Here is a 15,698-nt window from a genome sequence, read left to right as displayed (position 1 = left end):
GCTAACTAAATACAGTGTAAAAAAATTATTTAACTAAATGTGACTGTGTTTATGCATCAAGTTTGTGTTGTGGTACCTCTGACAGCCCCTCACACTGCACATGTGCCTGGATCCACTCCAGCCGGTCCGAGTTCTCTTTCTCACGCACGCCTTCGTTGACCTGCGAGCACAGCTCTTCAGCCTTCTCCAGAGCCAGCCGCAGGTGACTGTGGTCCGGGTGGCTTTCTGGAGTGTTCTCTATAATCTGTGTGTGAGGGAAGACAAAAAATGAGACGACGCTCCCAGAAACATGAAACCAAAAGGCTTGTGATGTAAAAATGATGGAAGCTTGTTTCCGCCATGGAATAAAATAATAAAGTAATTGCGACTTTTTATCTCTCGCAATTGCGACTTTTTATCTCTCGCAATTACGAATTTATATCTCAAAATTCAGACTTTATAACTTGCAAATGCAAGTTTATATCACATTTTTGAAAAGCAGTCACAATTGTGGAATATAAACTCGCAATTGCGAGAGAAAAAACAGAATTGTCTGGTATAAACTCGCAATTGCGAGAAAAAAGCCAAATGTGGGATTCAGTTTTTTCTCTAGCAATTGCGAGTTTATATCCCACAATTGGCTTTTTTCTCACAATTGCGAGTTTATATCCTACAATTCTGTCTTTTTCCTCGCCCTTGCGAGTTTATATAACACAAGTATGTCTTTTTTCTCGCAATTGCGAATTTAAAATGTTGAGACAAACTCGTAAATGCAAGAAAAGAAATCTGAATTCTTTATCTGCTTTTATAGATGACAGAGTTTTAAATGTGCTGTTGGTTCTTCATACAGTAGTTAGGAAATAGTCGATTAACTAGATTGTGAGCGTGTACGTACGTTTTTGATGATGAGCGGGTATCGGGTGACTCTCTGCATGGGTTTGAGAAGGAAACTTGACAGAGGCATTCCCTTACAGCGAGGGTCCATCGCCAACCTCTGTAAAACATACAAATGTGCGTAAAAATCCATGCAACATCATGGCATTTTCTTAAAAAAATATATAAAACGCTTGTTAAAATGATTTAAAATTAGGTGTATGTACAATTAAAATGTACAAACAAAAATACAACAAAGAGGGAAACTGGAGAAAAAAAACGTAATTAAGTGTCACAACATATCACTATGGATTAACCGGATGACTGTTCGCTAGTCTCACCTTAACAAAGTCTTTGAATTCGGGCACCTCGTCTGTTTTCTGCTGAATGAGGGTGGCGCCGTTGAGCTGGCAGCTGCAGAAGCGGATGTACGGCTGCATGTGAACAAGCTGCGCGGTTAGGATGTCACCAATCATCTTCACCGGCATGCGCTCACCTGACATCTTCTTCCTCACCCGCAACGCCCTGGAGAGACAGTTAGATGGGGCATTCTGGGTAAGCCACGTAATGCTCATTATATGGAATTACATCCGTTCTATTCATATAGTTGTCGTAACATCTGTTTAATAAAGCTGTGAAGTGTGAATATTTAATTAATTGACCTGACATGCCACATTACATAACTGATGCACTGCATTCTGATTAATGACTTTAGAACAATAAACAAAGAGGGAGCTTAAATCAGGGGTTAATTGCATGGTGACTAATGATGAGGTAAAGGATATCCACTGTATTAACCAACAGGTGGCGTACTTGAGCAGTTTGATGTTGCACATGATCAGCTCTTTCCAGTTGACAAAGATCATAGCCACCTCCTTCTCCGTCAACAATTCCGAGTCCAGCAGAGGCTTCTGGAAGGTCTGAAAGCAAACCATAAATATATATGTATATATATATTTTTTTTCCTATATGAAATTCTATCTATTAACTACATTGCGAACTAGCATGATATGGATAATACACATTCATTAAATGGCATCACCTCAGCTATTCCTACTTCCTGGCATGACTTTATACTGAACATCATACAGACAACAACCCTGACTAGGCTGTTGTTCTATGCCAGTCTACAGCTGATTAAACTAATTTCCTGCGAGTTTTACCTCAGTAACTAGCTGAAGGTCATTGACATAGTTCTCCTCTGTAACAATAAGTTCATGTATGTATCCCTGTCTCTTCCGTTCCACTGGCGTCAGCATGTCAAGCAGGTGGAGGTCGGCACACCCTGTGAAACGCACAGACGGCATGCAGTCAAATCTCATGCTTAGATTAATACATACAATTTGTTTAATAATTAGTACATTAATTCAGTTACAACAAGCTGATATTACAGTCACACTTTATATTAGGAGTTTTTAACAACTATGTACTTATTGTGTTGATGATGTATTGCAAATAAGGTTGGGGACAGGTTTGGTGTTTGGTATGGTCAACAGTGTAATTATGGATGAAATTACAGAAAATAATAACAGCTGTAATAACATGCAGGTGTTTGTTTTATATAAGTACAATGTAAAAACATTTATGTACACAATAAGTGCATCATATCAAATGATTAATTTAAATGTTAGTACACAGCAGTTAAAGACACTTAAATGTAAAGTGGGACCGATATTACTTTGGTAAGAAAAATGCTGATTTGTTTTTTCAAATGTAATTTTAAGTAAGGAATAAAGTACGATCATTACCTTTAAATAAAGGGCCCGACATGCTTGTAACACTTATAAAATAAATACCTGGACATGCAACATTGACTTGAGTTGAACTTACTTTATTATGTGAGAAGAAAGAGATGGCGGAGTGACACGAGCAGTTATGAATGAACACGCTTGCTCAATTATACTAAAATATTTGACAGCAGAATGCTGGGATTGTCCAATCAGAATCAAATGAATTGGTTTGTTCACTTCTACAGAATATGCATGCAGGTATATTGCTCTAGCAATTCTCATTTCTTGCCATATGTGCGGCTCATGAATTAAATGACAGCATTATGCATTTAATAATAGTGACAGTCACTTCCTCTGGTAGAAGATTAAAAATAAATAAGCCAGTCTGCAGTTGCCATGGAGTTCTTTAATGGTTACACATCATTTTTTATAAAGGTGGTATGACACTGTCTTTAAAGCTAGGAATCGATGTATATATAGTTGAGTTTTTAACTGTACATTCATTTTATTTTTTTGATAAAATGCTTTAATCAAGTACAATGGTTAATGTTTTGGACATTGAGGTGAGATATTCAGAACAAATGCATTTTTTTTTTTTACACAGTATTGCAAATATCCGATGGGAAAGAAGCAGTTGTGCTTCTGTAGTCCGAGGATGGTTATGTTCACTTAAAAGAAAAACAAAAGAAAACCTTGCAACAGATTGATCACGGACATGATGGACAGTCCATCCAGCCAGCCAATAATAATAAAGCAGCACATTGTGGAACCAATAAAGAACCACTTGGAAGGAATTTCATGTCTTGTTTCTCAGCACTAAAAATTACAATACTGTTATGAGGCAGATAAAAAAAGAAATGAAGTCAGAGTTCATGTGTTGCAAGTACAATATCGTAGGATTAAAAATTAATGCCATGCTTTTTTCCTACACTAGATGAACAAACGGCCCAAAAACTCATTTTTTTGTTCAAGAAAATTCCAGTCTTTCATGTTGCATTTGTAAACATCTATTTATTCATAAGCATTTGTAATTAGAAGGGTATGAAGCTTATATTCAGTATGTTATTCTCTTTCCGTAATGCAATTTAGGGTTTCAGTCAAAGCATGACAATTAAATTTCATAAAATTTGGACTTTCTAAATGCTCTCTACTCACTACTTGTACTTTCATTTTTATGTTTTCCAGTAAAAAGGACGGTGTACACACTGATACTGCAGTGGATTTTCTTTTTAAAACACTATGCATAACTGTTTTTGATCATTATAAAAATAGTGAGCTGTTGTATCAAGAACAACTTAAAATCTTGTGTTCTCAAATCAACAACATTTCAAAAATAATTGCAAGTTCAATCAACATGACAGAATGATGACAGCAAACGATTGAGGATACAAAACAAAAGCATTCATCCATCTATATGGGAAATACAATTGTACAAGCAATGAACCCCCAGAAAACCCAATCATGTGAGGGAACCCTTCACGAGTACGTCCCTTACAGCAACATTTTATCCTGTACATGTACGCACTTTGTCTATCACTGTACCATTAACCTTAAGTGGCAGTTGTGCATTTTTTTGGTTTGCAACACCAATTCTCAACCCCGTCACAGACACAACGAAACGATCAAAATGAAAAACAAACAAAACAAAAACAAAGAACAAAACAAGAGACTAGCAAGCACACGAACACAAATAAATCCATCCACTGTTTTGGTATGAACATGTAACAAACAATGACACAGAGAGGCATGTGACTGGACCGGATGAACGGAGACGTCCATCTTGTCCGTCAAATTGACTGACAGCACATGTGTGTGTTGGAAGGGGTGAGGGGGGGGAGGGGTTGTTCTGAATGACACACAGTAGTATTCTACATGAAGTCCACACATATCCGACCATTTGGGGACATGGTAAATACTTGGTTTCACTTTTTAGACACATTTTGGCAACCAAAAAGAATGACATCTTGATATTTCAATTGGTCGGATATGCTGTACACATTGCTATGTCCACATATTAGAGCCTTGATGAGTTGGCAATGACACTAAAAAGCACGTCAAGTTATGACACGTTTGATACTGCACCCCTTACGTCATGACTCATGAATAGTGGGTCATTCTGTGGTGCTATGGTCCATTGAGAAACCATGGGGGCGGGGCTTGGTGGAGCGAAAAGCGTGCATTAGTTGGACGAAGCGGTGGAACTTAACACTGAATGGAACCATTTTGATTGGTTGCTTCAAAACAGCTTTTTTTTTTACCTACAGGCTTTGGGGCGAGATCACAGAAAGCCACAAAAGGACCCACTATCCAGCACTTTCACTTGATTAGTATTTCAATTCATTGTACAAATTCAGTGTGAATGATTAATTTCATGAATTTGTAAAAGAAAAAAGGAAAGAGATCCTTTAAAATATTAGGCATTCTTGTTTATTTAATTGCTTTAATGCGGAGGATGCTGGCTGGCAATTTTGGCGAGCGTCTACGGTTCTGAATATTGAGGTTAACGACTGCTCTCTGTAGTATTCGTCTCTTCTGGCCACAAAGCCAGCTGTGGGGGGGCAGTCACATGATCAATGTTCCATCTCCCATCATCCCGCTGGACACAGTTTAAGGGATAGTGGGTCGCTTTGAGGACTTTCAAGGCTGAGTGGGATATGGGCAACATAAGAGTCCTAGAAAGAGGAAAACACAGCACATAAGCCAAAAAAAGAAAAAAAAATCTAAAGAAAAAAGGAAAGAAAAGAAAAACCACAATGTGCAAAAATCTTTACGAGCTAGGAGAACTAAATGAACTCTGCAAGACACTCTTCACAGGACGCCACAATGACAAGGACACAAGCATGCAGAGAGAGAGAGAGAGTGAGAGAGAGAGAGAGAGAGAGAGAGAGAGAGTGAGAGAGAGAGAGAGAGAGAGAGAGAGAGAGAGAGAGAGAGAGAGAGAGAGAGAGAGAGAGAGAGAGTGAGAGAGAGAGAGAGAGAGAGAGAGAGAGAGAGAGAGATGAGATTCTACTTAATGCTCTACAACATGAGGTGAGAGGTTGCTTGGAAACAGGAAGTGGAGAGGCTTCAGTGTGGCAGAGGACAAGGACTGGACATTGGACTCTAAAACTCACCACACTGTGAGGACATAACTAAAACTAATTTTGAGAAGGTCCTCAAAGATGTGAAAGAAATGATTGTTATGAGGTATTTTAGATCACACTGGTACTGGATGTTATTGTTGACGCTTCAAGCCAATTCTTTTCTCATAGGTACATGAATTTTCAGAATCGTATTATCTGTATTTTGTTTTTGAGCAGGATAGAGAGAAGTTCAGTGTGAGCGTGTGTATAAGATACAAAAGAACATTCTGGACTCACATTGTTGGCTGGGGTCTGTGTCGGTGGTCATCTTGACGTAATTTGACGGGAAAAGGCCAACAGAACCATTCAGCTCTCCTTTCCACCAATCAGGATCCTCTCTGCTCAAAACATTGATGATCTGGCCCTTCCCGAAAGGCAGCTCGTCATCGTTCTGAGCTGTGTAGTCATACATGCCAATCACCTGGCACACTATGGAGGGGAAACAAAATGCACGTGTATAATGTATATATAGTTAAGAGTATTTGGTAGATTACCTTTATTTATCAACCATGACAACATGCAAATGCTATTAAAACAAACTTGTTAATGATGTGTGGGTTCCTTACTACAGCATAGCACTATAAACCTAGCTCTGTACTAAATGACATTAGACAACATGCTCAAACTCGACAAACTCAAATATTGCCTTAAACCTTTTAATTATGAGAAGAGCAAAAAAAAAAAAAAAGAGAGAACATTTTGGCAACCAAAAAGAATGACAGAAAGCCACAAAAGGACCCACTATTCAGCACTTTCATTTGATTAGTGTTTCAATTCATTGTACAAATTCAGTGTGAATGATTAATTTCATGAATTTGAGAAGAATTTGAAAAGAGAACATTTCATATATGGCAAGATAAACCACTTTCTTTAAATGTACAACAAGTTCTGGTACAAGTTCTGTACCTGCATTGGGTGTTGGTAGCTTGGGTGGGTTGGGCTCTGTGGGTGTGGTCTTACTGGTGCTGGGGCTCAATAATTTGACATAATTAGCTGGAAACCAGCCAATCTGACGCTTCTTTCCTCTTGCCTGCAGAGATCAGTAGCAGTGGGCCATTAAAATGAATTTGAAGTAAAAATTTGAATAAAAACGCTTTTATGAGGAAGAGCGATATCTCACTGTTATCACCATATCGTATCACTCCACATGTACAAATGTAAAAAAAATTATATTCAGTAAATCAAAGTACAAAAAATAAATGTAACATTACAGAGAAACAAATAGTGTCACTTTTATAACTAGATAACATTAAATGTTTTATTAGTAAATGTTTTAAGTAAAAGGTGTGTGTTGCTGTGGTAGAAAGTGTGTGCATTTAATAGCATGTCTCCAAGTGTGTTTTTCAAACCTGAAGTTCTCCTTCCCACCATCCTCCTGGGTTTTTCTTGCGAATGAGAATGAGCTGGCCTGGTGCTAGGGTGAGCTGCTCCGCCCCGGTGGCCGTGTAAGGGGCGATCACCTGGGCAATCTCTGAACGCAGACGAAGAACAGGTAAAAGGAGAGAAGAGCTGAAGCATTGGACCGATCTCTAATAAAATGCTGTTATGGTCTAATTTTGGTCTCAGAGTTCAGTTATGAAGGCCACAAAACTGATGCATAATTATTTATTTTTTTAGATAAAACTTGAGCACCAGCACTCACCTGGTTTCTTCCCTAAACTTCCTGTTTTCCCAGCAGATCCCAAACCCTAGAAAATAATTTTGCACGCAATTGTATTTACATAGAAAGTACTGCTTATAAACACTTAAAATTCTAACAATTCAAGTTATGTTGAACATTCTCAGCCATTACCTCTGAATCTTTAGGTTTGACATAATTTGAAGGGAAGACACCGGTCTTCCCGCCCACAGTGCCAGTCCACCAATCTCCTTCTTTCTTTGTGACCGTGATGACATCACCTTGCTGGAAGGTCAAGTCACCCTGCTCACTGCTTTCATATGTATACATGGCCACATACTCTGTGATAGACAAAAATCACACAAAGACTTTCAGATACAAAATGATTAAGATGAGAGAGGAAGTTACAAATGATCCATTGAGTTGTCGCTGGTATTCTGACCTTCTCCGAGATCCGTGGGTTTGTTTGGAGAGGGGCTGGGTCTCTTAACACTGGGAGGGCTGTCCGAAGAGCCAGACTCAATACTGAAACAGAACAACAGCATTCATTTACTCAACATTACAGTCCGGATGAAACACCTAACCAAGCATTCAACATCACACTCTTTGGAATAAAAGCCAATAGGTACTATACAATGGAGTCTGGATTAAAGTAAATATAATTACAAATATCAATTATCATGAACTTCCCTTTCAATTAAACTCCATGACTTTTAATTAAATTCAATTTTTCTAAGGTTTTATGTTTATTAAAAAACTTGACTTTTTGTTTGTTGTGTTTATTGTGCTAAGCTCAAAAAGTAATAAACGATATTACAAATAAAATAACAAATGTATCTATATTTTGCACAGATACAATCACTGAAAACTGAAATAAACATTTTAATAGATTCATTTAGGCATCAATATTGACTGATCCAACTATCCCCCCCCCCCAAAAAAAAACTCCAATAGTAGCCAATAACCAATATAGTAATGATATAATCGCACAGATACACACCTCATAGATTTCCGGACAGGCCCGGAGATTAGTTTGACGTAAGATTTTGGGAACCAGCCTCTCTGCCCTTGCACCTCTCCAAACCACCACATATCCTGCTGCTCCAGTACGGTGATCACGTCATTTTTGTTAAAGTTCAGGTGATTGTCTTTCTTAGCTCTCCATGGGTACAAAGCCTGTGCCTGCAGACCCTCCACCTTCTCACCCTAGAAACAAGAACGAGAGTTTTCAAAATGAAACCAATAAAAAGATCAGTTTTTCCTAAAAAGATCAGTACCTAATCATAACTACCATCTTAAAGTCCCCCTATTATGCTTTTTTGGATATTACCTTTTAAGTAGAGTGAAAAATAGCTGTTTGTGAATAAGTTTCAAAGCTCAAATTGCACGATAAATGGAGTTAGCGTCTCCCAAAAGAACGAACCGATTCTGAACTGCTGAAATGAGTCTTACTTCCTGCACAAATCTACACAGGTTTGTAACCAACTTGAATAATGCCAGCCTATGATTTATTTTCCCAGCCCTACTATGGCCATGGGCTGCAGCGAACGTCTACTTTGCCCCGCCCTCAAACACTTTAGTTGTAGCTGAGGCCTGGTAGAGTTTGGTTTGAGTTGTCGAGAAGACGCTGTTTTCTGCGCTGTGAAAGCAAATCCACTTAGCATGCACTTCCAAAGGATGAGGACTCGGGCTCGAATTGATACGATAAAACCGACACCATCGTTATTGTTCGTATCACTGTGTATACAAGCGCTGAGGAAGCCTCTGGAGCTGAAATTCAGATGACGGGTGTTTTGTTTCCGGCATGCACTGTAAGCAATAGATTCCCAAAAGTTACATGGGCCATGTGACCAATCAGAGCAGAGTAGACTCTCTCTGAAAGGAGGTGTTTAAAGAGATCGAATCATTTATTAACTATTTCAGACAACGTTAAGAAAAGAAAAATGCATATTATGAGAAATTAAAGTGTTTTGACCTTGGATGCATGTAAACCTATTATAGGAGAACTAAACAAAATTAGAAACCTTTAATATAGCATAACAGGGGCACTTAAACAAATGATGAATGCTATGATTCTTTTGATATGCAGCAACAATGCAATAGCCTGAAAGAAAGATGCCTTATATTCTTGAAAATATTGTGCAGGATAGAGCAATTTTGCATATATACAGATTTACTCCTTAGTAGAAGTTGATAAATTGTAAGAATTTTACTGTAAATTTCCCATTCGTGGAGAAGAGCAGTATTTAAGAGGGAATCTCATATGCGTACCTGGCCGAGCACAGGTGAGGGTGAGGAACCGGAAAGCGTGGCAGGGGTGAAAGCAGAACGCTGTCTGCTCTGCCCCCCACTGGGCACTGACAGGGACGGCTGAGTGGGCTGTGTTGGCCATGCATCCCATCCATCGCTGTCCTGCTTCTCCCCAGCAGAATTAGATGGCCATCTAAAGTCACATGAGCACAGAATAAAAATGGATGCAGATAAAACTCAGGCATATTTAAATAACAATATTTTGCCTGAACTGAGAAAAGGTATCTGTAAATATCTTGTCATGGACAAACTACTTACGTAGTGCTGAAATCTGCCCAGTTACTGGATGCTGAGGAAGAGGAGGTGGTGGGGCATGGAGGGGGAGGGGCTGAGGTGGGTGGGGCTATCGATGCAGGCTCTGTGGAGACCGGCTGTACGGGTGTGGTTGTGGTCGATGAAGAAGCGGATGATATATGGGAACCCAATTTAGGGGTGGAACTAGAAGAAGAGCTAGTCCTCAAACTAAGAGGAACTTCAGATTCTGGAATCTTCTCTGCATAATTGGCAGGGAACCAGCCGGTCTTCCCTTTAATCTCTCCTCCTAGCCATCCAGGTTCACCAGTCTGAGACTCATCCACCTGAAAAGAGAAAGCAAACGAGAGACACAGAATCAGGATGTGAAAGGACACAAAACAATAATCTAAAATAACTGAGATGAAAAATCACAGGGAACCACAGGATCTTCATTGTGATATGCATCAGAGATCTGAATACAAACACAAGAATCAGAATACAAAGAGACTGTATGTAATAACAAAATAAAGGACTCATGTTGATTGAACACAGGAAATTGTATTGCCTTTCTGAGTGAGCTTATGCCATATAGAGCAAAGCCTCTGAAATCTGGCAAAAGACTCAACAACAGACACACACATATAATGATCTCTGTACAGGGTGTGTTTTAGCCCAGTGACAGATGAACAATACAGAAAATCATCAAGGACAAAGACAAACTAGAAACAAATAAAAGTGCACGAGGAGCAGAAAACCTCGACTTACCCACTCTCCCTTCACCTTCAGGCAGAGTGAGCAAAGGGAGGACAGAGGCAGGGTCAGAGGTCAGTAAATGTGCACACTAACTGCACACATGCATTCTCTCTTTCACATGAAGAAGAAACAAAAATTGCACTCTCTGACAAGCACCCATCAGAACATAAACACACACACTCTAGGACTGAAACTAATCCTCAGATTTCTCAAGAATGTTATTGATAAGATTTTTCTATTCTCAATTACTGTAAAATAATATAATATTTAGATTAACTGTTGTTTTAAATCTTCTATATACACTACCATTCAAAAGTTTGTGGTTGGCAAGATTTTTTTTAAATCTTTTTATCAAGTTTTTTAAAGAAGTGTCTTATGCTCACCAAGACTGCATTTATGTCATCAAAATACAGCAAAAACAGTAATATTGTGAAACATTACAATTTAAAATAACTGTTTTCAAACTGTTTTTGTATTCAATCAAAAATGTAATACATTTTAAAAATGTAACTGATGCAAAGCTGAATTTTCAGCATCATTACTCCAGTCTTCAGTCACATGATCCTTCCGAAATCATTCACAAGATGATTTGCTGCTCAAGAAACATTTCTTATTATTATTAATGTTGAAATGATGCTGTTATGCTGCTTATTTTTGTGGAAACCGTAATAATTAGAATAGAAATCTTTCATAACCTTAAATGTTTTTACTGTCACTTTTGATCAATTTAAAGGGGAACAAGGCAACTTTAGCCATTTCTTCGCTGATTTTCCCTTTTGTTGTTGCGCGTTTTCTCAACGAGCTCCCCCTACAGCTGTGGGCCGTATATTTCACAACACTGTAGTAAAAAAATCTCACTTGCGGCACCCTCCTCCCCCTTTCTACCGCTGCTCACGTGCATTTGTTATTATGGGAGCCGGCCAAATTGATCATGTGGAGCTATGTCTACCGAGGTGGGTAATACATCATACACAGTATCATATGGCGTGTGTGTTTATGTTGAATTGCCGTAAAGCAGTTTGTGTTTCTCGCTCGTTCTCGCTTCTCACGAGACTTCCTATTTCCAACTTACCGGGACGTTAGTCCCCCTGTTGCAAGGTTGGTTTTCCGCCGGGGAACGCTGGGGGGTGCAGGGAAAGTCACCATTCTCACCAGAACAGGTTATTTAACCATTCAAATGATTTATAAACGGATTTATTAAGTTGAAATAGTTGCCAAGTTCCCCTTTAATGGCTCCTTGCTGATAAGTATTCATTTCTTAAAAAACAAGTCTTACTGAGCCCAACTTTTAAAAGATAGTGTATGTCTATCAGAATAATTAAATAATTAAAATGATGTTTAATAAGTAGAATAATAATTAGTTGAAACCCTAATACCCATTTTTAGTATTAAAAAAGTGTGAATACACTTCCTAACAGTTGTCTTACCATCACCATGTCTCCAGGAATGATGGTGATCTCATCGTGGCTGCGGGCCTCAAAGGGATACAGTGCTCTATAGAAGACCACCTTTACCTTCTCCTGATTAAAACCAGACACTGGGATCTTATCTATAACACAAAAACATGAGTTAAGTCGATTTATGCCATTTAGGGTCAGCCTAAAACATCTCAATATTGATAAATAAATAAAATACAGCTGCAAAACTAATCCAATTCATGTCTGGTTCTACAATCTTCTTTTCCCTCACCTGTCATAGACCAGGGGGAATGAGCCTGTAGTTTTCCCGGTATCGGATGCTGTGTGAAGAGTTTGGAGAGGTTCTCCTGTATTTCGCCTCTGCTGTGGTTCTCCTCTTCACTCACTCGGCTCATCCAGGCCTGAGGCACAGGAGGAGTAGGAGCTTTACCCAGCCCATCGTCTCTCCATGCTGGAGACACACCATCATCTGCCCCTGACAACCTGGAGGAAAGTAAGAGACAAAATGAATGCCTGTTAAAAAAAGTTAAAGTTAAGTTTTTCCAGCAAAGAATAGCCATAGAAGAACATAAAAATACCTAGATTCTTGTAATTCTGTGGACTTCCTATCATGTGACGGCTGGGTGATGTCAGCCTCCAGCTCCTTTTGTTTCTGCCTCTGTTGTTTGTTGTGGATTTCTCTCAGCTCCTGCAATGCATGATGGGATATTGGAGGACAGGTAAGGGGGAATATAGGGGGCAACGGGGCTCTGTTTGCACTCTCTCACATTCAGACACACTCGACACGTTCACAACTGCGCCCTGCAAGTGCTGTCTGGACAATTTTATTTCTGACCATCTTACTAAAGTATTAATGTCAAAAGTGTCTACAGTCTATTCCAAACTATTCAAAACTCCCTGCTATCTCTAAACTTTTTAAATATTTAAAAAAAGAAAACATTAAGAAAAATAGCATATACAATTTGTGTGCTTGATTTTATTATTTATGTAAATGTTTATAAAGTTAATAAATGGAAAATGACCCACTGATGTAAAAACTGACTAATAAACATTTATATTTAAAGATTGCATGCATAACTCATACACTTGCATGGTACATGGAGCAAACTGCATTGCGATTGTGTTCATGATGTCAGGCTGCAATGCCTGCTTGATAACTTCACATGAACCACTGGAGTCACAAGAGAGGAAACATGGAAATCTCAAGAAAAGAGACTATTTCAGCTGACCAATGGAAACACTGCTGCTTATGTAATGCCATACCCTTCCAACAATAAGTAAGCTCTTTAGAAGATCTTTAGAACATCATCAGGATATGGTAGGAGTCGTCAGATATTATAAAAAAATAAAAAGAAGATTAAAATGACAGATCTATGGATAGCATATACTTTTATGCTCTGGGATCTATTATTGAAGTTACATTTAATGTCACATAAGCACAATTTACATAAATAAGAGCTATTATGGAAAGATCACTGCAAGCGGTTTGGTAATAGACAGACTCTAGAAAAACAGAGAGAGTTAGCCATTCGAGTGCAAAACACACACACAAACACACACCAAAGCAGTGCCAACGGATGTGAGTGTTTAGATTTCATGAACCAGACGTGCAATTTCTAATGCATTTGTAAATTCACACAGTGAAGTTTGCCTACACTTTAGTCATATTTTTTTTTTGGTAATTTTTCCTGGGCAAATCTATATAGCATATTCTTGATCACACCAAGACCAATGTAACTAAATGATACGGAAAAAAAAAACATAAAATAAATTATATATATATATGTATGTGTGTGTAAAAAAAGAAATATTTGCACTAAAAAACTAATTCATATTATGTCAATTTCTGAAGAATGTTTGAATTCCAGAATGAATTGTTCAGTATCCAACTTAATAAATAATAGGGTTTTTTTTCACTAGCCAGTTAAAAAAAAAAAAAAAAAAGAAAAAAAAAACTAGAACACTGGAAAACAATATGTCTCAAATTCGGTGCAAAGGAGTTCCTGAGGATGCACCGTTTTGCTTTACAGCAAGTTACTCTATTTTGAAAATGTTTTGGGCACAATTCTGGAAACTTCAAAATTATGTTCTCCTTAAGTGACTAGAATTATAAAATGACAGTAAAATGTATGTAATAGCTGCTAAGCTTTTTAAGAAAAGACTTCAAAGAATGTATCCCTAAAATTGTTGAAGTCCAGGTTCATGCGTAAGGTTGTTTTAGGAATTAACTGACGCACACGGCTTGGAAACAAAGCAGCACGATCAAACGTAGGCGTTAATTTCGCTGATCTAAAGACCAGCCTCAGATCAGTGTGCAAAAAGGAATAGCTTTCTACCGATACGTGAAGGTTTAGAATAAAATAGCTACAACGCTGCCTTTGATGGGCTTCTCAAAGGGAGCTGGAGGAGGTGCAGTGAGACACACGAGCAGGGGACACGGTGTAGGGTGAAATCAAAGGTCAGGGGGGAGGGGGAGGGGGAGGGATGACCTGGAAGTAGAAGTGTATATGCTTCAAACAGGCCAGCAGTGCTGCGAGACAGTCCAACAGCACCTCGTCCACAGAGCTCCCTGACTGCAAGAGACACAGAGCCACTCATACGGTCACACCACCATCATCATAGTTATCATCATCAGTGTTTGCACTCTGTACTAATGTGCACTCAGCTCTACCCAATGCAGAGCTTCTTGAAGTTAATAATCATTTTAAGTGTAGAGCGTAAGACAAACGGACTAGACAACATATTAACCAAAGCAGAGCAGCGAAGCCCATTGCTCTGTTAATTAATGCAAGCTACAGGCTTGGGGAAAACAACTCTCCAAACTGATTATTTCAGGAATATTATCGATCAGGGCTCGACAATAAAGATAAACCCATGTTACAGGGTCAGAACGAAAGACTTGAGTACGATCAAGCGGAAGATGCACAAAAAACAGCGAGACGCGATACAATGACCAAAGAGTTCTGTCTAGTGTATGTCCGAACCAAAAAACAAGAGCACATCCTACATATACACACCCATAAACTCTGCTGTTAACATGACAACTGGCACACATCTTCTTTTCTATTCTCACCAGAATTTCTTTTTGTGTGATTTACGTATACTTAACCATCTGCGTTCATGTAAATACAGCAACTTTGTGTGCATTTGACAATTGAAGCGTGTGTGCCAGTCAGCTTTCTGCGTACACACAGTTACTATTGCACTTAATATATTTTCTAACATTAAACAGCACGTTCGCTTTATTTTCTCACTGCATGTTTATTATACTAACGTGTCAATAATTGTATGTAGTACAGGGCTTTTTGCAGTTAATTGCTGTTAAATGGCTAATTATACTGTATAGCATAACATTTTGATTTTGCATTGTGTTCCATGATCGTAGAATCGCAAAAAATCGACTGGTTTTCCAATGGTTCGTTACAGGACTCAAAACCGACCAACATTCGGTCAAAAAATAACCATTTTAGACCATAATATGTTTCCTGCGACTGTTATATTTTGTGAACACGTTTATTCCTTTTTTAAAGGATTATTTTTTATAAATTAATTGTTATATGGTAATAATTCTTATTCAGTGTTTTTTTGTATTATTTTAAGTATTTTAGTCATCCATAATGAAGATGCGACTGGGGCAAAATCTGAGCAGATAAAATATCCT

At 38.4% G+C, this 15,698-nt stretch overlaps 1 protein-coding gene across 3 annotated transcripts in view; it reads right to left on the bottom strand.

Annotated features, from left to right (window-relative positions):
• Positions 1-15,698, bottom strand: part of itsn1 (intersectin 1 (SH3 domain protein)) — a 43,248-nt gene that overhangs the window by 5,549 nt on the left and 22,001 nt on the right. For all 3 annotated transcript variants that reach the window (XM_082163692.1, XM_082163694.1, XM_082163693.1), the window contains exons 17-33: positions 12,616-12,725; positions 12,309-12,520; positions 12,047-12,168; positions 9,891-10,210; positions 9,594-9,765; positions 8,323-8,528; positions 7,765-7,847; positions 7,497-7,663; positions 7,347-7,392; positions 7,054-7,175; positions 6,611-6,734; positions 5,942-6,133; positions 2,016-2,137; positions 1,666-1,772; positions 1,194-1,377; positions 875-973; positions 77-244 (exon numbers count right to left, since the gene is read on the bottom strand). In XM_082163692.1, coding sequence (XP_082019818.1) covers positions 77-244; positions 875-973; positions 1,194-1,377; positions 1,666-1,772; positions 2,016-2,137; positions 5,942-6,133; positions 6,611-6,734; positions 7,054-7,175; positions 7,347-7,392; positions 7,497-7,663; positions 7,765-7,847; positions 8,323-8,528; positions 9,594-9,765; positions 9,891-10,210; positions 12,047-12,168; positions 12,309-12,520; positions 12,616-12,725 — 2,556 coding nt within the window. The remainder of the gene's footprint in view (positions 1-76; positions 245-874; positions 974-1,193; positions 1,378-1,665; positions 1,773-2,015; positions 2,138-5,941; positions 6,134-6,610; positions 6,735-7,053; positions 7,176-7,346; positions 7,393-7,496; positions 7,664-7,764; positions 7,848-8,322; positions 8,529-9,593; positions 9,766-9,890; positions 10,211-12,046; positions 12,169-12,308; positions 12,521-12,615; positions 12,726-15,698) is intronic.

The sequence above is a fragment of the Leuciscus leuciscus genome (genome assembly GCF_965113295.1).
Source record: "Leuciscus leuciscus genome assembly, chromosome: 3".
Taxonomy (NCBI): domain Eukaryota; kingdom Metazoa; phylum Chordata; class Actinopteri; order Cypriniformes; family Leuciscidae; genus Leuciscus; species Leuciscus leuciscus.
The sequence above is the reverse complement of the archived record's forward strand: the minus strand, read 5'-3'. Positions and strand labels throughout refer to the sequence as shown.